Source organism: Plecotus auritus, assembly GCF_963455305.1.
Source record: "Plecotus auritus genome assembly, chromosome: 2".
Taxonomy (NCBI): Eukaryota; Metazoa; Chordata; class Mammalia; order Chiroptera; family Vespertilionidae; genus Plecotus; species Plecotus auritus.
This window is the reverse complement of record NC_137771.1, coordinates 2,965,060-2,991,156: the sequence shown is the minus strand read 5'-3', so window position 1 is coordinate 2,991,156 and position 26,097 is coordinate 2,965,060. Positions and strand designations below refer to the sequence as shown.

General features: G+C 59.7%; 1 protein-coding gene across 6 annotated transcripts in view; it reads left to right on the top strand.

Moving 5' to 3' along the window:
• Positions 1-26,097, top strand: part of ACOT7 (acyl-CoA thioesterase 7) — a 73,265-nt gene that overhangs the window by 18,409 nt on the left and 28,759 nt on the right. For 4 of the 6 annotated variants that reach the window (XM_080656777.1, XM_080656774.1, XM_080656775.1 and 1 more), the window contains exons 2-5: positions 12,911-13,028; positions 16,929-17,085; positions 19,957-20,048; positions 24,932-25,046. In XM_080656777.1, the coding sequence (XP_080512903.1) occupies positions 12,911-13,028; positions 16,929-17,085; positions 19,957-20,048; positions 24,932-25,046 (482 nt within the window). Of the gene's footprint in view, positions 1-4,100; positions 4,406-12,910; positions 13,029-16,928; positions 17,086-19,956; positions 20,049-24,931; positions 25,047-26,097 lie in introns of those variants that run through there. The other 2 variants (XM_080656778.1, XM_080656776.1) reach the window with 2 other exon arrangements.

Sequence of the window (26,097 nt, the reverse complement as noted above, 5' to 3'; positions counted from 1 at the left end):
ACGTCTACACCTGTGCAGCCATCACCACAATTAAAGTCACGAGCACGCCCCTCGGGTGAGAGTCCCTCCCTCCCGCCTCCCCAGCCCGGGTAGCCACGAGCCCCTTCTGTCGCTATAGAGCAGCTTACATTTCTAGAGCTTAATGAAGCGGAAGCCCCAGAATGTGTTCCTTTTGGGGCTGGTCCATGCTGCCGCCTGGATGGCTAGTCCGTCCCTTTCTCGTGCTGAGCAGTGCTCCCTGGTCGGGGTGGACCGCTGTCCCTTGGTCTGTGTGTGGCCGTGGGAGCTGGTTCCAGTTCGGGCTGTTACACGGAACACTGCTCTGAACGGAAGTCTAGTGTTTTCATTTGTTTTTTTAAATCCTCACCTGAGGGTATTTTTTCCATAGACTTCTATAGAAATTAGGAGGGAGGGAGGAGGAGGGGGAGAGAGAGAGAGAATCATTGATGAGAGAGAGACACATCGATTGGTTGCCTCCTGCCCGCAGGGCGGGGATGAACCTGCAACCAAGGTATGTGCCCTCGACGGGGAATTAAACCCTCAACCCTTCAGTCTGTGGGCCGCCGTTCTAACCACTGAACCAAATGGCTGGGGCTCATCTAGTGTTTTCAATCTGCTGTTGGGCCAACAAGTTACATATGGATTTTCTTTCTTCTTCAAAAAATCTTTATTGTTGAGAGTATTACATATATCCCCCCTTTCCCCCTCATGTCGCCCTCCACCCAATTCCCACCCCACCCCAGGCCTTCACCACCCTGTTGTCTGTGTCCATAGGTAATGCATACATGCATATAAGATCTTAGGTCAACCTTTTCCAACCCCACCACTCCCTCCCCTTCCCTCTGAGATTCGTCAGTCTGTTCCATGCCTCTGATTCTATTTTATTCATTAGTTTATTTTGTTCATTAGATTTCTTGTTTGTTTATTTTTAGATTTAATTGTTGACAGATATGTATTTATTGCCATTTTATTGTTCATATTTTTTATCTTTTTATTTTTTTTTTTAAATATATTTTATTGATTTTTTACAGAGAGGAAGGGAGAGGGATAGAGAGTTAGAAACATCGATGAGAGAGAAACATCGATCAGCTGCCTCTTGCACACCCCCTACTGGGGATGTGCCCGCAACCAAGGTACATGCCCTTGACCGGAATCGAACCTGGGACCCTTGAGTCCGCAGGCCGACGCTCTATCCACTGAGCCAAACCGGTTTTGGCATATTTTTTATCTTTTTTTCTCCTTCTCCTCTTGCTTGTCCTCCTCCTCCTCCTCCTCCTCCTCCTCCTCCTTTTAGAGAATGCCCTTCAACATTTCATGTAATACTGGTTTGGTGGTGATGAACTCCTTTAGCTTTTTCTTGTCTGTGAAGCTCTTTATCTGACCTTCAATCCTAAATGATAGCTTTGCTGGGTAGAGTAATCTTGGTTGTAGGTTCTTGCTATTCATCACTTTGAATATTTCTTGCCACTCCTTTCTGGCCAGCAACGATTCTGTTGAGAAATCAGCTGACAGTCGTATGGGTACTCCCTTGTAGGTAACTAACAGTTTTTCTCTTGCTGCTTTTAAGATTCTCTCTTTGTCTTTAACACTTGGCATTGTAATAATGATGCCTCTTTGGGTTCCTCTTGTTTGGGACTCTCTGTGCTTCCTGGACTTATAAGTCTATTTCTTTCACCAGGTGGGGGAAGTTTTCTGTCATTATTTCTTCAAATAGGTTTTCAGTATCTTGCTCTCTCTCTACTCTGGTTGGTGTTTTGATAGCAAGGACAGTATGTCTCATTATTATTATTATTATTATGAGTTCAGAGAGGAAGGGAGAGGGCGAGAGATAGAAACATCAATGATGAGAGAGAATCATGGATCAGCTGCCTTCTGTATGGCTCCCATTGCATCCTGGGCATGTGCCCTGACTGGGGATCCAACCGTGACTTCCTGGTTCATAGTCGATGCTCAGCCACTGGGCCCCGCCGGCCGGGCAGGGCAGTGTGTCTATGGCAGGGAGGGCTTCTCCCTCGCAGGTCTCCCTCCTGACCCAGCTCCAGGTGTGTGCCCTTTGTCATCCCGCCTGGCCTCGGGCTGGGCCAGGCTTCCTACTGAGCATTCCCGCTTTCCTCACAGCTAGAAGCTGGGACTCGAACCAGCTAATTTCCAAGACCTCTTTCAACTCCTACTTCCTGTGATTTTTCCCCCCATTTATATATTTAGAGCATTTCACCCCAAAGCAGCAGAATATGCATTCTGGACAGATGCAGACAGAATGCCCTCTAAAGTTAGGGGCAGTGTCTGCTTCACCTGTTTTCCTAATGACCACATGGAACAAAAAGATAAATCAGCGGACGGGTGATTTGCATCAGTACCCCCTCACCTTTCCTCACCAGAGTGCCCGGAAGTGACCAACTCCCACTCAGCTGAGGCTCATTCCCACGAGTGTCCCAGGCCCAATACTTTGGCCTGTAACAGAGCCAAAACCTTGGAGCCACAGCGTCGCGGGTGCCGGGAGACAGGAGCGCTGCCTAAGTGAGCGCATGGCTCTGTGGGAAGCGAAGGGGAAGTGCCCAGTGTCAGTGTCTGGACGGTTGTGTTCCCTGGGTTGTCAGTGTCTGGATGGTTGTGTTCCCTGGGTTGTCAGTGTCTGGGTGGTTGTGTTCCCCGGGTTGTCAGTGTTTGGGTGGTTGTGTTCCCCGGGTTGTCAGTGTTTGGGTGGTTGTGTTCCCCGGGTTGTCAGTGTCTGGACGGTTGTGTTCCCTGGGTTGTCAGTGTCTGGGTGGTTGTGTTCCCCGGGTTGTCAGTGTCTGGATGGTTGTGTTCCCCGGGTTGTCAGTTTCTGGGTGGTTGTGTTCCCTGGGTTGTCAGTGTCTGGACGGTTGTGTTCCCCGGGTTGTCAGTGTTTGGGTGGTTGTGTTCCCCGGGTTGTCAGTGTCTGGACGGTTCTGTTCCCCGGGTTGTCAGTGTCTGGACGGTTCTGTTCCCCGGGTTGTCAGTGTCTGGATGGTTCTGTTCCCTGGGTTGTCAGTGTCTGGATGGTTGTGTTCCCTGGGTTGTCAGTGTCTGGACGGTTGTGTTCCCGGGTTGTCAGTGTCTGGACGGTTGTGTTCCCCGGGTTGTCAGTGTCTGGACGGTTCTGTTCCCCGGGTTGTCAGTGTCTGGGTGGTTCTGTTCCCCGGGTTGTCAGTGTCTGGACGGTTGTGTTCCCCGGGTTGTCAGTGTTTGGGTGGTTCTGTTCCCCGGGTTGTCAGTTTCTGGGTGGTTGTGTTCCCCGGGTTGTCAGTGTCTGGGTGGTTGTGTTCCCTGGGTTGTCAGTGTCTGGGTGGTTGTGTTCCCCGGGTTGTCAGTTTCTGGGTGGTTCTGTTCCCCGGGTTGTCAGTGTCTGGACGGTTGTGTTCCCCGGGTTGTCAATGTCTGGGTGGTTGTGTTCCCTGGGTTGTCAGTGTCTGGATGGTTGTGTTCCCCGGGTTGTCAGTGTCTGGACGGTTGTGTTCCCCGGGTTGTCAGTTTCTGGGTGGTTGTGTTCCCTGGGTTGTCAGTGTCTGGATGGTTGTGTTCCCCGGGTTGTCAGTGTCTGGATGGTTGTGTTCCCCGGGTTGTCAGTGTCTGGATGGTTGTGTTCCCTGGGTTGTCAGTGTCTGGACGGTTGTGTTCCCCGGGTTGTCAGTGTTTGGGTGGTTGTGTTCCCCGGGTTGTCAGTGTCTGGATGGTTCTGTTCCCATGGGTTGTCAGTGTCTGGACGGTTCTGTTCCCCGGGTTGTCAGTGTCTGGATGGTTCTGTTCCCTGGGTGGTCAGTGTCTGGATGGTTGTGTTCCCCGGGTTGTCAGTGTTTGGGTGGTTGTGTTCCCCAGGTTGTCAGTGTCTGGACGGTTGTGTTCCCTGGGTTGTCAGTGTCTGGGTGGTTCTGTTCCCCGGGTTGTCAGTGTCTGGGTGGTTGTGTTCCCCGGGTTGTCAGTGTCTGCGTGGTTGTGTTCCCTGGGTTGTCAGTGTCTGGGTGGTTGTGTTCCCCGGGTTGTCAGTGTCTGGACGGTTGTGTTCCCCGGGTTGTCAGTGTCTGGACGGTTGTGTTCCCCGGTTGTCAGTGTCTGGATGGTTGTGTTCCCCGGATGGTAAAGGTCAGGCACGCGCGGTGTGTGGCTGGATGGTGCGGCATGTCCTCTGGGGTGGGAGGTGTGCCGGGCATGCCGAGAGGAGAAGCCAGGGTTGCTTAGGCACGGTGTCCACATCGCAGGGAGGGGCAAGTCCAAAGGGCACCGCTTTGGGATGGGGCCTCTCCAGTCCCGTGTGGCTGTGGCTTCGGGAGGGACCGGGAGACGAGACGGCAGAGACCATGCTCACGCTCATGCTTCGGCGCGGCTTGTCCCTGAAGGTGCTCAGGAGGCGAGTCGATGAGGCCTTTCCCAGGGAGAAGACCCAGCCGTGAGTTGGGGGGCCGCGAGAAAACTCTGGGGTGGCCAGGGTGGGGGTCTGGGGGAGACCCTGGTTGGTTCACAAGGTTGGGAAGAGCTCAGATATCTAGACACTCGGCTCTGGGGTGCCCAGAGGCCTTGGGGGCCTTTTCTCTGCCCGAGGTGATCCCTGGACTTGAACAGACCCAGCATGTGGCCTCCTGGGGCACCGAGCCCACTGCTGGAAGCAGCACGCAGGCCTCTGAGCTCAGGGGAGGGGGGAGCGGGGGGGCGGCAGGAAGAAGGGGCGGCTGCTGCCCTGGGCAGGCCAGGCACACAGGGTCCTGAGCACCCAGCTGACTTGAGGGGACTCAGGGACGGGGGTGCATGAGGGTGGGGAAGGCTTTTTGGCAAGGTTTTCCGCCCTGACTTTCCCCCAGGTAGACGTGTTGGGTGGTGGGCAGCTCCTCACCCCGGCAGAGTTGGCCGCCCTGCCTGGCTTCCGGCTCGGAGCATCCCTGCTGGCACAGTCCAGGGCAGCCTGGCCACTTCCCTCCCTGGCCGGCAGACGGGCTCTGGTTCGGGTTGGGGCAGCGCCAGGACCCCAGGGCTGTGGTGTAGCTCAGTCCGGGTTTCCTTTCTCTTTCCGCAGAAGGTGGGGCCGTGGGCACGGGCACAGGTAGTGGTCTGTGCTTGAGGCAGCGCTTGGCTGGGTGGCCCTTTAAGGAAGCAGAAGTGCGTGCACCGTGGCTCGGGGTCTGTGAGCGAGAACGCAGCGTGCATGCCAAGCCGCGTAGCATTCTGTCCTCACTTTATCTCTTGCCAGCACCTGCCAGACTTGCCCCCAGGCCAGGTGGAGTGGTGCCAGGGCCAGGCAGGATGGCAGGTGTTTGGAAGGACGGGCTCCTTGGTTCACGCCGGCAGCCATAGCCGCACTTGGTCAGTGGAGGCTGATCCGCACACGGCCCGGCTTTCCCTTTCATCGCGGGCTGCAGGCTCCCAGGCCAAGGGCCCTGCGGAGGGTGGCGCTGGCATAGCCTTGGTCATGACACGCCCAGCCTTCTCTCACCTGCCCCAAGGCCACCTCCCTGGATTGCCTTCTTCCTGACACCCCGGAGGGGAGGGCGGTGGCAGACAGGAGTGCAGGCCCTTCCGGAGGGGCGGGACCTGGGCCTCTCCTGGCAGCCTGCACACCTGAGCGGGCGGGAAGGGGAAGTGAGGCTGGTTGTTGGGGGTGGGGTGCCAGCCGAGGAGAGCTGGGCTGGCCGCACCGCCTCCCCCTTTCCCTGGGGCTGGGGGAGGTGGCCTTGGGGACGGTCTCAGATGCCAGCTCCCCGAGCAGGAATCAGGGCGAGCATCTGATGGCACGTCTCCCTGTGAGCCGCCCTGGCCCCAGCCCCCGCCCTCCCGCCTGTGCGGATGCTGTGGAAGGTCCTGGTGTGGGCCCGCCGGGCCTGGCCTTTGCCGAGAGCCCAGACGGACGCCAGGGCGCTGCCTCTCCCACGGCCTCCCAGCGGCCTCGAGGCCCGGGGACTGCCTGCTCTCCTGACGGGGGCAGCGGAAGGGCTTGTCGATTTACTCTTTCCTTGTAATTATTTACAAAGTGAGGTTCCCATGACAACTGGCTCCCGGGCAGCTCCTCAGAAGGGCCGGCAGCCGCTTGCTGGTTGGACTGCGTGGCCCGGAGGCCAGGGTGCTCCCCAGAGCCCCCCACGGCAGGAGGCGGTGATGGTGACTTGGTAGGAGGGTAGGCGACTCGGTGACGCCAGCTGCGGATGCCCCCGCCTCCCTGGCCCTGGGGTGCCCCAGCCCCTCGCTTCCCAGCCAGCACAGACCTCCAGTCGCAGGCGCCCTGTGTGGGGCCGCTGTGGCAGGTGGGGGCAGTTTGGTGGGGTCAGGTGGTGGAGGAGAGGTGGCCCTGTGTCCATCAGGGTGGCGGGCTTCCTGAGGGCGGGGCACCCGTGCCTGGCCCATTCTCGCTGACCCCTGACCTTAGGTGGTTGAGCAAAGCCAGGACAGGAAGCCCCGCCTCCGGGGACCACCTGCGCTCGAGCAGGGTCCCATCATGGGCGGAGCCGGGACCGGGCCGGGACCGCAGCTGCTTGTCTTCTGGTCTTGCTGTCCTTTGTCACGCCGGCGGTCTATGGCTGTGCCGAGCGCGGCTGCACTGCTTGCCTCGGCCCAGGGCCCCGGGTTCTTGGGAACAGGGGGGCTTCCCCTGGTTCCTTGCCCTGCCCTGGGGGGCCTCGGGGGACCCAGGGCTTGTTCCCGGCCCTGCCTCTTCTGGGGCCGGGGGTGGGATCTCTAGGGGTTGAGGGGACTTTGGCGGAACCTTCGTAAGCGGCAAAGTGGAGAGGATAGCGGGGCCCGTTTCCATCGGGGCCCCCATGGAGAGACGTGCTCGTCTGGGCCTGGCCCTGGCCTTCCAGACCCGAGGGCCAAGCTGTCTGCTGTGAACCCGTCCTGCCCCCGACCTTTCCCGCCTGGAATGGCACCCAGCTTCTCCTCCCACCCCTCCTTCAGACCCAGTTCAGAGCCTGCCTCCTGGGTGCCCCTCCAAAGCCCTGCCCTGTGCCTCCCCCTCTGGTTTGAGCCTCATTCCGAGGGGACAGGACCAGGGAGCCTCCGGCGCCATCCGCCATCCGGGAGGGTCCTGGGACTTGTGCCCCGGGGACCGCCTGACCTCTGCAGGCCCCGGCCGCGGCTTGGGGTGCAGGGGAAGCTGAGATGCACCAGCGCGGCGGGCTGTGCTGCCGCCGCCTCCTGTGACAGATGGATGCTTTCGCTTCCCTGTCGGATAAACAAGGCCCCCACCCGTTACCATGGCGCTCACAGCCCTGTGTTAATTTTAGCGCTGACATTTCCCAGTCAGAGCAGAGATGCTGGCCCCGCGCCCAGGGAGCTGCGAGGGGCAGGCAGGGGTCAGCCCCTGCGGAGCGGCCACTGAGGCCCCGGGGCCAGCGGGGCTCGCCCAGGCCATGTGCTGCTGCCTTCTAGGGTGGAGCGGGGGCTGCAGGGGGGACAGGCTACATGAATTTGGGGGTGCCATAACAAACGACTACAGACCAGGTAACTTACAGTAAAACAGTAGACATGCATGCTCTCCGTCTGGGGCCACGAGCCCCAAATCCAGGCGCTGGCAGGGCCGTGCTCCCCCTGAAGCCCCCTTCCTTGCCTCGTCCAGCTCCTGGAGACAGCTGGCAACGCCTCGTTCCTTCTCAGACACGTCACCCGATTCTGCCTCCATTGTCCTATGGCCTTCTCCCTGTGTGGGTTCAAATTTCCCTCTTCTTTTTTTAATAATAGCTTTGTTTTATTTATTTATTTAATATATTGCTAACAGTATTATAGATGTCTCCCATTCCCCCTCTTCACCCCCCTTCGCCCAGCCCCTACCCACCCCCCAGATCTTCACCACCCTATTGCCTGAGTCCTTGGGCTGTGCATATCTATACTAATAAAAGGGTAATATGCTAATTAGACCGGGAGACCTTCCGGACATCCTTCCTGACAAAGCCGCAGCTGCAGCGGCTGCCTGAGGCTCAGGAAAGCTGCAGATGGCGGCTGCCGCTGCCCAGGGCCTGCCCGAGGCTCATGGAAGCCGGGGATGGCGGCTGCGAGCTCAGGCAAGCTGCGGATTACGGCTGCCCAGCGGCCCGAGGCTCAGTTAGGGGGCGATCAGGCCAGCAGGGGAGCTGTTAGGGGCTATCAGGCCAGCAGGGGAACAGTTAGGGGGCGATCAGGCCAGCAGGAGAGCTGTTAGGGGCTATCAGGCCAGCAGGGGAACAGTTAGGGGGCGATCAGGCCAGCAGGGGAGCTGTTAGGGGCTATCAGGCCAGCAGGGGAACAGTTAGGGGGCGATCAGGCCAGCAAGGGAGCTGTTAGGGGCTATCAGACCAGCAGGGGAACAGTTAGGGGGTGATCAGGCCAGCAGGGGAACTGTTAGGGGCTATCAGGCTGGCTGGCAGAGGCGGTTAGGGGCGATCAGGCAGGCAGGTAGGCAAGTGGTTAGGAGCCAGTGGTCCCGGATTGGAGAGGGTGCAGGCCCGGCTGAGGGACACCCCTCCGTGCACGAATTTCATGCACTGGGCCCCTAGTAAGTATATAAGTTCTCTGGTTTATCTGTCCTCATGCCCCCACCTCCACATCGAGGTATGTCAGTCTGTTCCATGCCTCCGGGCTTCGGATCTTACTTTATTGGTCAATTTATTTTGCTCATTAGATTCCACATATAAGTGAAACGATGGGGTATTTGTCTTTCTCTGACTGGCTTATTTCACTCAGCATAATAGTCTCCAGGTCCCTCCATGCTGTCCCAAGGGTAAGAGATCCCTCTTGTTGACAGCTGTGTAGTATTCCATGGTGTGAATGTCCCACAGCTTTTTATCCACTCATCTACTGATGGGCACTTGGGCTGTTTCCAGATCCTGGCTATTGTAAACGACACTGCTGTGAGCATAGGGGTGCACATATCCTTCCTGATGGGTGTTTTGGGGTTTTAGGATATATTCCCAGAAGTGGGATTGCTGGGTCAAATGGGAGTTCCATTTTTAACTTTTTGAGGAAACGCCATACTGTTCTCCACAGCGGCTGCACCCGTCTGCATTCCCACCCGCAGTGCACGCGGGTTCCTTTTTCTCCACTTCCTCACCAGCACTTGTCGTTTGTTGATGGTAGACATTCTGACAGGTGTGAGGTGATCCCTCATTGTCGTTTTGATTTGCATCTCTCTGATGATCAGTGACTTTGAGCATTTTTTCATGTGTCTCTTGGCCATCTGCATGTCCTCTTTGGAGAAGTGTCCATTCAGGTCCTCTGCCCATTTTTAATTGGAGTGTTTGTCCTCCTATGGTTGAGTTGCATGAGTACGTTATAAGTTTTGGAAATTAACCCCTTATCAGTCTGTCATTGGCAAACATGTCCTCCCCTCCTGTGGGCTCCCTTTTCATCGCGATGGTGGTGACTTTTGCTGGGCAGAAGCCTTGTATTCTGATGTCCTCCCATTTGTTTATTTTTTCCTTTGTTTCTCTTGCCCTAGGAGATGTATCGGCAAAAATTCTGCCATGTGACATATCTGAGATTTTACCCCTGTGTTTTAGTCTAGGATTTTTATGGTTTCATGGCTTACATTTAAGTCTTTTATTCTTTTAGAAAAATTTAATGAGTTTATTTGAACCTAGCTGACAACATATATCAAATGCTCCTCTTTTATCCATTTTGAGTGTATTCTTGTGTAAGTTGGTGGTCTGTTTTCATCTTTTTGTATGTGTCTGTCCAGTTTTCCCAACACCATTTGTCTTTACTTCATTGTATGTTCTTGCCTCCTTTGTCAAACATTAATTGACTGTAATAGTGTGGGTCATTTTCTGGGGTCTCTGTTCTGTTCCATTGGTCTATATGCCTGTCCTTTTTAATATATACTAGAGGCCCGGGGTGCGAAATTCTTGCAGGGGTAGGGTCCCTAGGCCTGGCGGCAATCAGGGCTGTTTGGGGCCTTCCAGCTGCTGGCCGGGGCCTTCCTTCATTCTGCGCCGCCCCCTGGTGGTCAGCGCACTTTAGAGCGAGCTATCGAACTCCCGGTCTCCTGGTCGAACTCCCGAGGGGACACTTTGCATATTAGCCTTTTATATATATAGATTGATTCAGAGAGGAAGGGAGGGGGAGAGAGCTAGAAACATCAATGATGAGAATCATTGATCGGCTGCCTTCCCTACGGCCCCTACTGGGGGTCAAGCCTGCAAACCAGGCATGTGCCCTTGACCGGAATCGAACCGTGACCTCCTTTGCGGAGAGTGACTTTGAACACACCTGGTTTAATCATGGGTGGAGACACCTGTCGGATACACCCCTGCCCTTGGCATCACTGCATCAGAGCACACCTGCGCACGGCGAGTTTTGATGGACAGATCCAGCCTCCATCCGGCTGCACCCACTTGAGCCCCCATTGGTAGATGAGGGCCTGGCTTCACCCATTTCACCCCCCCCCACAACTTCCAATCTCTTCTCTGTACCTTTGATTTTGAGTTTTTAGATTTCACATGTGAGTGAGATCATACAGGATCTGTCTTCTCTGTCTGGCTTACCTCACTCAGCATCATGCCCTCAAGGCCCGTCCGTGTGGTGGCAGATGGCAGCATCTCCTCTGATGGCTGAGGATGTTCCACTGTGTGTACCACGTGTTTGGTACCCGCTCACCCAGCGATGAGACGGAGGCGGTCACATCTCCATTATGTCTAAGTACCGCTGCAGTGAACAGGGGGTGCCCGTGTCTCCGAGTCAGAGGTTTCATTTCCTTCGGATAAGTGGCCAGCAGTGGGATTGTGGGGCACGTGGCAGTTCTAGCTTCAGGTTTTTGAGGGACTTTCACACCGTTCACGGTGGCTGCGCCGTTTACACCCCGCCAGCAGTGCAGGGTGCTCCCCGCATCCTCACCTCACTGTTTCTTGTCTCTGAGAACAGCATCTGACAGGTGTGAGGTGCTGTCTCTCTGGGTTTGGATCTGTTTCCCCGAAGCTTAGTGATGCGGAGCTGACCTTGTGGCCATTTGTATGTGCTTTTTGGAAAAATGTCTACTTAGTGTCTCTGCCCGTTTTTAAATTGGATGTTTTACATTCTTTATATATATATATTTTTAATATATTTTATTGGTTTTTTACAGAGAGGAAGGGAGAGGGATTGAGAGTTAGAAACATCGATGAGAGAGAAACATCGATCAGCTGCCTCCTGCACACCTCCTACTGGGGATGTGCCCACAACCAAGGTACATGCCCTTGATTGGAATCGAACCCGGGACCCTTCAGCCCGCAGGCCGACGCTCTATCCACTGAGCCAACCCGGTTTCGGCCACATTCTTTACACATTCTGGGTATTAACCTCTCCTCAGATACGTGATTTGCAGATGTGTCCTCCCACTCGAGGCTGCTTTTCATTTTGCTGAAAGCCTTTCGCTTGATGCAGGCCCACCCGTTCGTTTGCTTCTGCTCTTCCCTCTTGGTGTCAAATCCAAAACAGTCATCCCCGAGGCCCGAGTCAGGGAGCCTGCGCCTGGGTTCTAGGAGCTTCCTGGTTTCAGGTCCCACGTTCAAGTCCTTAAGCCACTGATTCAAAATTATTATTATTACGTTGTGATCGTTCATCCTCCACAGAGGATGTGTGTTCCACTGGCTTTTAGAGAGTGGGAGGGAGGGAGGGGAAGAAATGGAGAGAAACATCGATGTGAGGGAGACATACTGATGGATTGGTTGCCTCCTGCACGTGCCCCGACTGGTTCCGAGGATGAACCTGCAACCCAGGCACGTGCCCTTGACCAGGAATCGAACCCCTGACCCTTCCGTGCTCAGGCCGACGCTCTCACTACTGAGCAACACCGTCCAGGGCTCAAAAGTATTTTTAAGGGAACATTTGAGAGGCCAAGTGACGCTTCTTTCCTGTGCTCTGGGGTTCCCCTGGCACCGCTGCCCCTGTGCCAGCGATGCGGGCGAGAACCAGGTCGCCTGGACGGGCTGTGGTTCTTGTTTGGGCCTGGGCGACAGGGACTGACGGCTGTCAGCCGCGCGGGGTGCGGGTGCCCCTGCCGTGGGCTGGCTAAATACTCAGGAGAGCGGGCAGGTCGCCGCGGCGGACACTGTTCCTGGCGGTGTGCCGGCTGCGTGGCACTGCCCATGGCGTTCTCTCGTGGGGTCAGCCCAGGCCTCCTGCGCTGAGAGGGCATGTGCCTGTTCACAGACAGGGGAGTGGAGGGCTGAGCGTGTGGGCAGCTGGTCCAGGGCCCCCAGCTCACTGGCGCTGGAGCCAGGACTGCCCTCAGGCTGCCTGCCTCCGGGCTGCTGAGGGGAGCAGGCCCCCCAGAGGGCGGTGGAGGGTGCTGTCGGGGCCACGCTGGCCCGGGGGCCGAGCAGGCTGGTGACCTGGGGGTGGGTGCTGGGCATGCTGGGACCCTGGCACGTGCTCAGTGCCTGTCCCTGTGCGGGGGGAGCCCCACGATGGCTTGTTGGGGTTTCTGAGGCTCCGTGGAGCCTCCCTCCCTGGGCCGCCGCGGCCAGGGCGTGGCTCCTCCTCCGGGGAAGGGAGGGCAGGCCAGTGGGCACCGGGGCAGCTGGTGGGCAGCGTCCGCCCGCTGCAGGTCGCCAGGCTGGGCATTCCCGCGTCTCAGAGCTGCTCCTCGGGGACTCCCCCTGGAGGTGGCCCCAGGTCTGTTCGTCTTCCGAGGGGTCGCAGCCTGTGTCCTGTGCGCCTTCAGCTCTGCTGGCGGATGGGAACTAGGAGGGGCAGCGTGCCAACGTCTCGCTGCCTTCTCAACGGTCCCACCATCACCCCTTCCCGGCCGGTGCCCCCCTGCCCTCCCCTCTCCCGTGGAAACAGGACCCCACAGCCGCTTCCCTGGCCCGTGAGGTCAGCACCCCCCGACCAAACACGGGAAGTTCTCTTCCTTCTCTGGGAGCCGGCGGCCCCTCTGGAGGCCCTGGCCTCCCCGCGGGTTGTCACTGTTCATGGGGACGTCCTCCCGCGGCCTCATCCTGCCTCCTCCCTCCGCCAGGATCATGCGGCCCGACGACGCCAACGTGGCCGGCAACGTGCACGGAGGGACCATCCTGAAGATGATCGAGGAGGCGGGGGTCATCATCAGCACCCGGCACTGCAACAGCCAGAACGGGGTGAGTGGGGCTCCCCGCTGGGCCCCAGGCCTGGCGTCGGCGTGCGGCGCTGCCCCACTGGGGGTCAGAAGCCGAGTCTGGTGGAGCTGCGGCCCCGTCATCCCTGGGCAGGGCCCCTTGGGACGCCGCTGGGCTGGGGCTCAGCTGGGCGGGGAGGGGACCGGGAGACTGAGCTGAGGGCCTGCCGACAGCACCTTTAAGCACCTGCCCCCCTTTCTGGAAGAGCTGTGGTTTCTAGAATCTTCCTGGAGCCCAGACCTCACAGAGCCACGCCTGCATGGGTGGCAGTTTATTGTGGACATGAGACCCCCTGGGCCCGGTCCCTCCCCTGCCCTGGCGGACCCCTGGGTGCCTGTGAAGCCCCAGGCGCCCACAGTGGTGTCCGTGCCCCCAGACCTGCAGCTCCTGGCATTTTCTCTGGAGGCGGGGCTGGGGGCTCTGTCTTGCACCACAGCCGCCACCTTGGGGCCAGCAGAAGCGTGTGGCTCTGTGTGCCTGAGGCGCCCCTCCCCCAACCCCGGGTAGCCTCCTGCTGTGCTGGGAAGAGGCAGATCCAGCGCTGGCCGCGCACGTGTGTGTGTAGCATGCATGTGTGTGCCTGTAGCATGAACCAAGCTGGTGAGTGTGTGAGTGTGTGTAGCGTGCATGTGTGTGCCTGTAGCATGACCCAAGCTGGTGAGTGTGTGTGTGTGTGTGTGTGTGTAGTGTGCGTGTGTGTGCCTGTAGCATGAACCAAGCTGGTGAGTGTGTGTGTGTGTGTGTGTGTGTGTTTGTGTGTGTGTAGTGTGCGTGTGTGTGCCTGTAGCATGAACCAAGCTGGTGAGTGTGTGTGTGTGTGTGTGGGGGGGACATGGCCTGGGGCTGGGCTCAGGCGGTTGGAAGTGGCTGAGCTGGGAGGGGGGCTCCGCCCGGCTAGGAGTTTGCCTGTGTCCTGGTGCCCATGTGTTCTGGGGCCAGTCCATCCCGTTCAGAGCGCGCCCTCTGGTGGCCATGGGGAGGCGAGCCTGAGCCTGAGCCTGAGGGGCTGGGGCTGGGATGGGGCAGGTGCCTGGCAGACCCTCTGGGGGAGACACTGAGGGTCCAAGGCAGGCTGACAAGACAGGCTGGGAATTGGGGGGAGGAGCCCCAGGACTGAGGGGTGAGGAGGAGGAGGCTGGGAGGCGAGTGCGGCGCCGCTGTCAGTGCTGTCTATGTAGACCTCACGGCACCCCGAGACACAGCTGTCCTTACTGTCCCCACTGCCCGGGGCAGGAAACGAACGCACGGGGAGGTCGACTAGTTCCTTGAGGCCACACAGGGAGGTGCAGGTGGTTGGTCTGGGCAGGAAATCCAGGCCTCGAACCCGTGCCTTGAGCCCTGGCCCCTCCTCCCCCCTTCCCTGGGGTGAGCCTGGGGGTGCAGGAGGGACAGCTTGGACATGTCGGCTTGGCGATGCCTCTGGGCTGGTGTCCCCGGAGAGGGATCTGTATCCCGGCTCAGGAGGGGCTGTGAGCCCAGGGCAGCTCCAGAGCCTGATGCCGGCCTCTGAGGGGCTTGGCTGGGCTCTGGGTGGGACCGGGGACACCCCATCCACACGCCCTGGTGGTCTCCCCCAGTCTGTGGCTTTAACAGGTGGGAGTTCTGTCTCCAGCCTGGCTCCACCAGATGCTTCATCGTCCCCTTGACCTTGAAGGGCCCAAAAGACCCCCAGGCCCTCCCAGGCCGCTTCTTCACAGTCTCCCTCTCCTGGGGAGCGGCCCGGCCGCCACTCAGGCTCAAAGCCTGGAGCCTCTGCTGCCCGCTGTCCCCTCAGCCGAGGGCATGTGGTCACTCCGTGGGCTCCACCCGCTGGTGTGCCCGGCCTGCCAGGTCCCGGAACGGCCGCCCGAGCCAGGCCTCCTCACCTCGCAGTAGCCAGGGCTCTGTCCCAGGCCGTGGGGTGACCTGAGAGGTGGAGGGGTCCCACCGAGCACAGTTCTCTCCTTCCGTGTTTAAGCGGGAGAGGACCAGGCGGAATGTCTACGCGTGGCCTTCCCCCGGGAGCAGCAGGCCCGAGGCTGTCCCCAGGTGCCCGGCGCCGGCCTGCGTGCTCTGGACAGGTCTGTGCTAAGAGCATCCTTCGGGACAGCATTGGGAGGTGGCATCCCACTCGTGCTCTGGTCACGGCAGGGGCACTAATGCCCTTTGCTAAAGATTCACGCAACTCTGGGACGTGTGCACCCAGTCTCGCGACGCCTCCAGAGAGGCCCCCGGCCTGGGGCCCTGCCCTCCCCTCTGCCTGGGGTGCCCACCCCATGCCTTCACCGTCCCCTCATCGGAAGCTACCCCATCCCACACCACCCTCTGCAGAGCAGCCACGCCGTGTGGCGTTGCCTCCAACCAGCGCCCAGGCCAGGGCATGTGCTCTGACCTCCTCCCTCCACGCCGGCGCAGCGCAGTGCCTGCTCCACGGATGTGCGAGTGAAGGCCGTGCCTTTGTAGCCGCAGACAGGCTCAGGTCTGTCCAAGGCCCACGTGTGCGCGTGCGAGGAACCAGCGGTCCCACTAAAGATACTGATGTGTGTGGCACCTGTGTGGCATATCCATGCCACAGGTTAACCGCCTGCAGCCCTGCAAGCTGGTGCCTCATTCCTGCCCGCGCCCTGAGCTGCCTTTCCAGCCTTCTGCCAGTGGGTGGTGCTGTAGCCACATGAACTTACTTGAAGGCGGCACCACATCCGGTGTTCCCTGCCATGCTGTGCTGCCAGCGGCTGCTGTGTGTGTGTGTGTGTGTGTGTGTCGGCGGAGTGGGGACAGCAGGCGCGGCCCTTTCGCTGTCATCCTGATCCCTGCCTTGCTGCGACCTGATGCAGGCCGCCACCTCCAGCCTCGCAGGGCCCAGGCCTGACCGGCCCGCTCCCCGCCCCTCCCCCAAGCCAGACCCGTGCTGCTGGCCGGGCTCCTGAGATGGACCGTTGCTTTCCGGTGGGAAGCCAGGCGCTCAGCGCCCTGCGTGGCGATGAGGACCCACAGCCTCTGCTCAGGCGCAAGGTGTCCTTGGCGTCGTGCAGTGCGCCCGGTGGCAGTGGGCCACGCCCGGCGCTGCGGCCTGTTGAGCGGAGCGCTGGGAACCCGTCACCGTGTCTGTCCTGCCCACGCAGGAAGCAGTCCCCACCCCGGAAAGCAAGGCAAAGGATGCTCGGCACTGAGCTACTTAGAGTTAACAGGTGGGGCTGACCCAGATCTCCAGCAACGGAAGATCCCGGTCCATCCAGCCAGGGACTCTTTGCCAGGGCGTGTGGGAAAAGGCAACCCTGGAAGAGAGCGAGGAAGCCCTTCGCTCCCCGGAGATGAGCTTCCTGGAGGGGGGGGGTCGCAGAGGCCCTGCGGCCCCCAGGACTCCCTGGCCGGTTCAATGGGTTGCCTGGTTGCAAGATAAGTAAACTTTCAGTAAAAACAGTGATGCTGAGAGCTTGTCTGTCACAGAAGCAGGGCGTGATCGTGTAAATTCAGCGTCCCAGCTATTTAAGGGTGAAGGCTGCAGGACTCGATGGAGGCTCAGGAACCAGGGAGCCAGCGAACCCCTGTTCTTAGGGGAAGAGCCTAGAGAGGAAGACCCCAAAATAGCAAGGGCCATCTGTGGGGAGGAGTGGCTTCCTCCTCTGCCTCCCTGTCTGGTCCCCAAGTTTCCCACATAAGCAGGCGTGTCTTCTCACCTTTCGTCAGGCGAGGGATACGTGTCTTTTTAGAAAAACCGGGTGAAAGAGAAACGCCGGTCGCAGTCCCACCACGGAGTCACGGCGCGATCTCTGAGGGTCCCAGCGCACGTCTCCGCCTCCCTGTGTCGCATTTAGGAATGTGTGAAAAAATCAGGGCAGTTTTGGGGGCGCATCTCCGGGGTGGGGGCTCGCCGGCCGGGCTGACCGTGTCTGGTCTTTGCAGGAACGCTGTGTGGCCGTCCTGGCCCGGGTCGAGCGCACCGACTTCCTGTCGCCCATGTGCATCGGCGAGGTGGCGCACGTCAGCGCGGAGATCACCTACACCTCCAAGCACTCCGTGGAGGTGCAGGTGCACGTGATGTCTGAGAACATCCTCACAGGTAACCGTGGCTCCCAGCTGGGGTGGGAGCAGCAGTGACGGCGGTGATGGGAGACAGGGGCCTCCTCGCCGTGGATGGAGGGGGGCCGCTCGAGGGGCTGGTCCTAGCACCCCCACAAAGTGAGCAGGTGCTCTGCCACGGAGACAGCACCGCCTGTGTCAGCCGCGAGCCAGGGTCTGCGTGTGGAGCCCTGCCCGCCCTGCCTCTGGCAGCTCATGCCGGGCAGAGGGTGGGAGTGGCTGGGGGGGGGTAACAAGTGCCCTCCCTTCCCTCTGCTGCCTCTTCCCTGCGCCTCTTTCTCTTCCCCCGCTCCCCTGCCCCAAAAGGTTTAGGCTGAAGCTCACAGGGTGACCTTTGACTCTGGTTTGATCCGAATATTCTCTTCCTGGGTGTGGTAACCATGGCAACCTGTTTTCATCCTCCCACTGGGCGCTGCAGGGGAGCGTGGCTGTGGTTCTAACTGGCACTGGCTGCTTTTTATAGCCGGCTGCTGCTGAGCACACAGCCCCTCCATCCCCTGGCTGCTTCCCCCTCTCCCCCACCCCGGCCCCCGCCCGCACCCAGGCATAGGAGAGCCCGAGCCCCCTCTGGTTCCGGAGGAGGGAGCCGCCTGGGCCTCGCCCCTCCTCCCAACAACCCCCTCCTCGGCTGAGGCTGCCTGCAGTGCTGGGCTCAGAGCTCGGGGAGGGGCTTGAGGCTTCACCCGCAGGGCCAGGGGCACAGGGTGCACCTGTGACATCGGTGGCCTCAGCAGCCCCAGCTACAGTGAACACCGGACACTTCAGCTGAGCCTGGGCCCGGGTGGCCCAGCCCTGCACGGGGCAGGTGGCTCTGGCAGGAAGGAACCTTTTGCTGTGGGTCTTGGGCTGTGGCACAGAGCCCTCGTTGGCGTGAGGGCAGAGTGGGCGAGGAGTCAGCCCTGCCCTGAGGAAGTGCGCCACCTCCTGAGCGTCCCGTCCCCGTGCCACGGCCTTGCAGATGGCACTCAGGACTTGAACTGCCCACAGAGGAGAGCGGAGAAGCCGCTCAGACAGGCCGGGGCGGCACTGCCCAGCTCTCCGAGATGCGCTGGGCTTTTCTCCACGTCCTGGTCATCTTGCCCTGGACCCCGCTAAAGGGCCGCCCCTTCCTTATGCTCGCCTGGGCCCCCCATGTTTGGATCGGTTTGCGTCTCTTTTCTGGGACCTTGGTCTCCCAAGGCCTCCCTGACCTGATGTGTCTTTTTGCCCACATGTTCCCTGGGGTGTGAGCCCTCTAAGGACAGGGCAGTGGCTGCCTGTCCACCACAGTCCCCAACGCCCAGAGCGGTGCCTGGCCCTCATGAGCTCCGCCGGGCGGGCGGTGAGCTCTGACAGGTGGGGAAACTGAGGTTGGCAGGCAAACGGCCCGACACGGCTGAACTTGAGCTGTTTGCGCGACATCTCTGTTTCTCAGCCCCGTCCTGTGTCCCTTGCGCCTGGGCCGCGTTGCCTGTCGGGAGGCGCTTGAACGAGCACTCCCAGGCAGGCAGGCAGACAGGCGGCTCTTCATCTCCGGCATCTGTCATAATATTCCGCTAACGGGGATGTGATTGCTGCGGATTGCTCCAGAAAGTAGCTGGGAGGTCCTAGGATTCTGAGACAGACGTTTCTAACGCCGCAGCTGCCTTCCGATGGTTTTATTAAGTGATGGGAAAAGTGCAATTAGTATGTTTTGCCTCATTTGCTCCATGGCGCTCATTTGGGTCCAGAGGAGGGCCACTTGGGGTTTCCATGGAAACCAGCTTGTCAGGCTGGCTCTAGCTGAGTCAGACAGGAAATGGTTATTCCCCAAAGCAGGCTGTCAGGTTCGCTTTCAGTCCAAGTGCAGGGAAAAGATTTCCCATCTTTCCTGTGGCTCCCGCACACGGACCGGCTGTCCCAGGTGCTGTGGACCAGAGCTGCCCCCATGGCCCCCCCCCCCCCCCGTTCTAATTGATCTCATCAACCCCCTCGGGCGCGGCTGGTCCTTGGGGCTGTGTTTAGGGGAGGAAGCCGCAGCCCTGGACTCACCTTGGGAAGGCAGGTCAGGAGGAACTGCTGGGAAGTGAGCGCCTGGAGGGACTTGCGGGGTCGCTGGGCTGCTCCCCGCTTCCTCTCCCTTTCGCTGGGTCTCACGTGGAAGAGGCGATTAAAAACAATGTACTGCTTTCAGAGAGGAGGGGAGAGGGAGCAGGAGAGGAAACATCAATGATGAGAGAGAATCACTGACCGGCTGCCTCCAGCACGCCCCCTCCTGGGGATCGAGCCCACAACCCAGGCTTGTGCTCTGTCCAGGAATAGATGGATGCTCAACCACTGAGCCACACCAGCCAGGCGTAAGAGGCAATTTTTAAAAGACATCCTTGCAATGCAAATACTTCCGTGAAATTCTTGGGACCCCGGAGGCCTAGGTCTGAACTCGGAATGGCACCGAGTTGCTGTGTGACCCTAGGCAAACGCGTTGACCTCTCTGAGCGTCAGGTTCCTCCTGTACAAGCCAGGGGTGTGGACCAAGTGATTTCTTTTGGCCCGAGTTTCTCAGCAGATGGGCAGCCCCACTTACCCTCTATTTGAACCCCTTCAGAGACAGCCTGTCTGGTTTCGGGGCCTCCGGGTGAGCAAGCGCCAGAAAACCGACAGGCTGGGGGAACGCCCCTCCCCCCCGCCACACACACACCTTAAACCAGGTGATCTGAAGTCTTCCCAGCAGCCTTTGGGAGTGGCAGGATTGTGGGGAGGGTCCCCTTGCCGGGGGTCTACGCTGGCACCTCATGGTTAAAGGCCTCGGGGGTCAGGGGTCAGAGACGGTGGCGTTCCTGGCGCCCCGCCCTCTTTCCCTAGGCCCTCACTCATGTGGTTTTCTTCTCCGAAGGCACCAAAAAGCTGACCAATAAGGCCACCCTGTGGTACGTGCCCCTGTCGCTGAAGAATGTGGACAAGGTCCTGGAGGTGCCGCCGGTGGTGGTAAGGAGGCCCTTCCATTTCTCCCGGGAGATGGCAGAAGCCCGCCACCTGCTGGTAGGAGGCAGCCCAGGAGAGCCGGTGGGCCCGGGGGCTGTCCCTGTCTCTCCGCTGGTCTCATTCAAGCTGGTGTGGGAGTGTGGCTGGCCAGGCCCCAGGGCCACTCCTCCCGGGCCCTTCATCCCACTCTCTGACCAGACAAAAGGCAGGTGGCGGCCGTGCCTGGGGAGGGGTCCTTCTGCCTGTGGACCTTAGACAGACAGACAGACAGACAGACAGACAGTTGGACATTGCTCCCCAAACTGGTTTACTCAGGAACAAAGAATGCCAATTTGGGACACACAGTCTAATGGGGAGCCACCCACACTCCGGAGAACAAAGGAGAGGCAGGCTCTTTATGGGGGGGCGGGGTGCAGAGGGGGCTGCTGTAAACAGAGAGCCCATTGGGGGAAACTGGGAGTCCAAAGTGTGGCTGCTGCTCATTGGCTGAGTGGTTGCCAGGCGCAGAGAAGATCCTCCCCCCGCTGCTGGAATAGTGGCGTAGACAAGGCCTTCCTGTTGGAGATGCGAGTATTTCTCCCCGTGTCGGGTAGAGGGTGAGTGGAAGGCAGGGGGGGGCCCTCCAACTCTAATTTCACGAGGTTTCTGTTCATGAATCTTCACAAGCTGAGAGCCAGGACCGCGGCCGCCCTGCCCTGGCCAGCCTGCCCCTCTCAGTCCCTCTGGGCCCCGAGGACCTGAGGTCAAGACAGCCCTTGGCTTCTCCCGGTGGTTGCTGTGGGCAGACGCATCTTGGCATGGAGAGGCTTCGTCATGTCTGTTCCTGGGGGCCCCAGGGTGGCCAGGGCCAGCGGGCAGCCAGGGTTCCTTCCCCACAATTACTCCCTCACCTCCGCCTCTTGTAACTCCCGTGTCCCCGGATGTTCCCAGGACACGTGTGAATGGGTCGTCCGTGAGAGCCACTGCTCTCTGCTCTCACACCGCGAGGAGAAAGCAGGTCTAGAGGGAAACAGCTGGGCTCTCGTGGCACGTGCCCCTGCTCGAGCGCTTCCCCCCTGCCGCCGAGGTGTCTATAGAGCACGTCTTTAAAATAATGGAACTGCAGCCAGACAGCTGTTGACCCCAGCATTCCTTGGCTTGTGGCCACATCACTCCCATCTCTGCCTCCGTTGTCACATGGCCCCTTCCTGTATGTGAGAGAGTCTCCTTATTTCTTATACGGATACGAGTCATTTGACTCGGGCCCATCTGCTCCGGTGTGACCTCAGCTCATCACACCTGCGCAGACCCTAGTTCCAAACAAGGCCACACGCGCAGGTTCCAGGTGGGCAGGAATGTGCCGACGCTGCAACCAGAACCCCACCCTCGGGCCCTCCCGCCTCCTGCTGCCCGGGCTGCGCTCCTCTGTCTCCGCAGGTGTGGGAGCTCCTCATTTTCCAGCTGCGCTAACTGGGGGTCTGGAGACCCAAGAACCAGGAGAGTTTGAGGCGCAGTGACTGTCCTTGTTAGAAATTGTGTGCCTGCCTCGCTTTCGTCTTTTCCAGAAAGACTTTGGTGCTGAATTAGCCACGTCACGTGTCAATATTCCAACACAGTTGTTTTTATTGACTTAATTTCAGATGCTCCAGAATTTAGAAATCTCTAGCAGGCTTCAGCGCCATATGATACTTCTTTTTAAAAATTTTTAATATTTTTATTGATTTCAGAGAGGAAGGGAGAGGGAGTGAGAGACAGGTGCATCAGTGATGAGAGAGAGTCACTGATCATGCCCCCCACTGCACCCCCCACTAGGGGCTGAGCCCACAATCGGGGCTTGTACCTTGACTGGGAATCGAACCGTGACCTCCTGGTGACCTCCTGGTGACCTCCTGGTTCATAGGTCGCTGCTCAACCACTGAGCCACGCCGGCCGGGCCACATGATGCTTCTTAAAGGGGTGACACCGAAGGAGGACTCCCGGACGAACAAGAGCTTTTGTGTCTCTGGCTCCTCGGGGCCCGTGTGCTGCGCTGCTGGGTTTGGTCAGCTGAGGGTGGGGGCAGCGTCCGGCTGTGCTGGCTCCTGTCCCTTCCCCGCAGGGACAGGGCAGCTCCCCCCACCGCCCTCTCCCCTGCTCGTCCTCACCCTGGAGGAGCCCCAGGAGCTTCCCCATTGCCTTTGTTTAGCGGATTTGATGCGACAAACGCCAGCTTTGCCCTCCGAGAGGGCTGTGGACGCCGTCCCCCGGCGCGGAAGCAGAGGCTCCAGACGGGAGAGCACGCGGCTCCCAGCTGCAGCCCTTGGTGGGCCTGAGCCGCTTCCTCCCACCGAGCGCGGCCCACGTAGAAGCCCTCAGTCGATTTGAAATGTCGTCTGTTTCCATGGCCGGGCCCAGCCTCAGTCCTGGTTGACCCTAGAAAGCTCAGCATCTTTCTCCAGCTGCTGGGCGTTTGCACACACCTCGGGGTGCTGCGGTCGGTCCAGATCCCCCCAGGGTAGCCACCCGGAGTCCTTTTGCATGTGTGCATACATATTACATACAAGAATATCCCATGCCACATACACATAAGGTACCTCAGGCACACATCTCTGTGACACATCCCTCCCGCTCACACACGCGCACTCGTGGGTGCTCTGCATGTCTGCCTCTCGCTGGAAGCAGCCCAGCTGCCCGCCCCGGACAGGGTCATCGGTGCAGGACTTGGCCACGTTCCACCTTCTTCCCCGGGGAACAGGGACCTCAGGCCCTTGAGGGGAGACGGAGGCCACTGGTGGCTGGCGGGGCAGCTGCGGCCTGGAGAGGCCACTGGAGAGTGGACACTTGCTTTCTCGTGGTCTCAGGGTTGCTTCAGTTAGGAGGCTTGAAGGACACCCCGAGGTCAAGGCCACAGGTCCTTGCACTGACTGCCGTCCCAGGGGACACCGGGGGCCTTTCCTGGGAACCTTTGACATGACCCCCCCTTCCCTCCCCCCCCCCCCGGGTACAGAGCCGCCCACACTCGTCCTGGACCTTTGGGCTGAGCTGTCTTCTGCTTCAGAGCAGTGGGCTTGTTGAGCTCTTGGAGGTGAGAGTTGGGGGCCAGCCCGCCACTAGAATGTTCTAGTGATTTTACCCCAAGATTTGGAGCCAGAAGGGAAGCATTAGGGAAGCGATGCATTTTCCCTGTCCCCGCGGCCTGGGCCAGGATGCCGCCCCCATCGTCCCTGTGACTGCAGAGTCAGGCCCTGGGCTCCCCCGGGAGGCCGGCTCTTTAAAGTCTCTGAAAGGCATTTCCTGAGGACAGCGAAGCTCAGCGGGGTTCGGGGTTCCACTTGGGCCGGCACAGACCCTCCCCTTGCAGCCGTCGCTGGGGGGCTAGGACCCCTGCGTTATGGAGGGCGAGGGGAATTGTCCCCACAGCTGAACACCCTCCAGTTCGTTTCTCTCGAACAAACCACTCAGCTCCTTTCACAGCCTCTTGCGGGGACGGCTCTGAAGGCTGAGAGAACGGAACGGTGCTCACACCCGCGCACACGTGGCGCAGAGCCCCGAGGAACTTAAAGGGGCTTTGAAGGAGGTCTGCAGCGCCCTCTGAACTGGATCTGCTTAAGCCGATGGGCTTGGGGGCGCGGGGGGGGGCCGGGGGGGGGCAAGAGGAGCTCGAGGGCCCTGAGCTGAGCTCGGTGGCTTCTCCGCAGAAATGCTGGTTGAGCCAATGAAAGGGCAGAAGGCGGGGCTAACCAAAAAGGAAGTGGCCAGGGCCCACCCTGTGTGGCTCAGGTGGTTGAGTGACATCCCGTGCACCAATAGGTCACCAGTTCGATTCCAAGTGAGGGCACAAGCTTGGGTTGCAGGCTTGATCTCCAGTTGGGGGTGTACAGGGTGCAGCCGATTGATGTTTCTCTCTCTCTTTCTCCCTTAAAAAATAAAAAAGAGTGGCCAGGCTGTGGTCAGCAAGGCGGAGAGGGCACCGGGGGAAGTGGACAGTCAGAGGGGCCGTGGGCCCACCTGGGCCTCTTTGAGGGGTCCCTGGGCGTCTTCCCTACCTGGCCAGAGGATGATGGATAGGGGAGGGCACAATATCCCCCTTCGTGCCCAAAGGACTCGGAGCCCCAGCTTTCGAGCCTCAGAGGGGCCGTCTCAGCTTCACCTGCACGATCCTCACAGTATGCAGCCTGCTGGCCGGCCAGGGGGCAGCAGAGCCAGGCTGCCAGGTGTGGGGGGCACACGGCACCCGCTGTCTCAGGGGAGTGGGTGCGGCTTGGATTCTGAGCTCTGTGTCCAGGAACGAACCCTAGGAAGGGAGGGGGTGGGCAGGGAAGAAGGGCTGAGGTTGTCGGTGTGGTAACGTTTTAATAGGAAAAAAACTGGGAGCAAGCCGAACGCCCCTTTCTAATGGCTCCATCACACAGGTTATGTTATAGTGATACAGCAAGAGGGGGACGTACTGTTACTTTCTTCTAAAATACTGTTACGTTTAAAGTCCACAAACAGCCCTAACCGGTGTGGCTCAGTGGATAGAGCGTCGGCCTGCGGACTGAAGGGTCCCAGGTTCGATTCCGGTCAAGGGCATGTACATTGGTTGCGGGCACATCCCCGGTGGGAGGCGTGCAGGAGGCAGCTGATCAATGTTTCTCTCTCATTGATGTTTCTAAGTCTCTATCCCTCTCCCTTCCTCTCTGTAAAAAATCAATAAAATATATTTTAAAAAAAATAAAGTCCACAAACGGCATGATAGAACTGTTACATACAGGAGGGCATGAAAATAACTCCCGGCAGGATGTGATGGGGGGGGGGGCTGCCTGAGATCTTCTCCCTCCCTGTGATGTTGTTGCTCACATTGAATGTGTGTTATCAGAGGAAGGATGGAGCAGTTAGAGGAAGGGGAGCCCGGCCCGGCGGCCAGCTGACCCCTGTCTGCCCCGCAGTACTCGCGGCAGGAGCAGGAGGAGGAGGGCCGCCGGCGCTACGAGGCCCAGAAGCTGGAGCGCCTGGAGACCAAGTGGAGGAACGGGGACATCGTCCAGCCCGGCCTGAACCCAGGTACCGCGGGGGCACGGGGTAGATGGCTGATGTCCGCTGGCAGGGGACCGAGGCGGCCGGTTCGTGAACGTCCTCCTGGGGTCAGTGCGCCACCCCGAGCCCTTCCCAGTCCCAGGCAGCTGGGGTGACTGCAGGGCCAGGCAAGTCCCCGGGAGCCTCGGTGCGGTGGTCCCTAGGACAAGGCTCAGGCCGAGCGTGGCCCGGGGCCTGTGTGCCCACATGGGCTCCACTGCCCGCGCGGAGACCGGCTCCTGCAGGTCCCCCAGGTCCCCCGGGAGCGTGTGTGTGTGGCCTTCCCACCGGGTAACAGACAGAGTGACAGCAGCTCTCCCACGCTGGCGACAAAGCTCTGGGCCACAGCCTTCCTTCCCGGCGGCGCCTTCCCGTCCCTCATTCTTCGTGTTCAGGGTGGCCCCACCTTAACAGAATGTCCACCGAACCCAAACTAGGTCACGGGTGTCCCCTCCCGCCTCTGCGCCCAGGTCCTTAACAGCGAAGCGGAGAGGCCCCTGCTGTGCGGGTGCCCTCAGGGCGGGGCTGTGCGTGGCTGCTTTCCAGTCCTTTCTGAGCGGACCCGAGCCAACAAGAGCAGGGGGTGGGCCCATGTGTGGCCCAGGGCCAGGCTCGGAGATGGGGTTTGGCACCGGCTGTTTGGGCTGGCAGCGCTGGCTGGGGCGTCACTGATGGTCCAGGCGTCCTCGTGGCTCCTTGGGCTGTGCCCTTCCAACCGGTCCCCCCAGGCAGGGTCTGGGCACCCGGAGCCCCTGAGGCTGGTGGTAGGCGTGGCACTGGGTGCACCTAACCTGCAGGGACTGTCACCCGCCCCTCACAGCACAAGGGACATTGGAACTGGGCCTCGCAGAGCCCTGGCCTTTCCTCAGGCCGCGCTGCCATGCCAACCCTGAGGCCCAGCGTGCTCGCCGCCGGCCCGGGCTGTCTGGACACCCCTAGGCCGAGGCCACAGGTCATCTGCACTGACTGCAGTCCCAGGGGACACCGAGTGCCTTTCCCGGGAACCTTTGATGAGACCCCACACCCCCTGGTGGAGTTG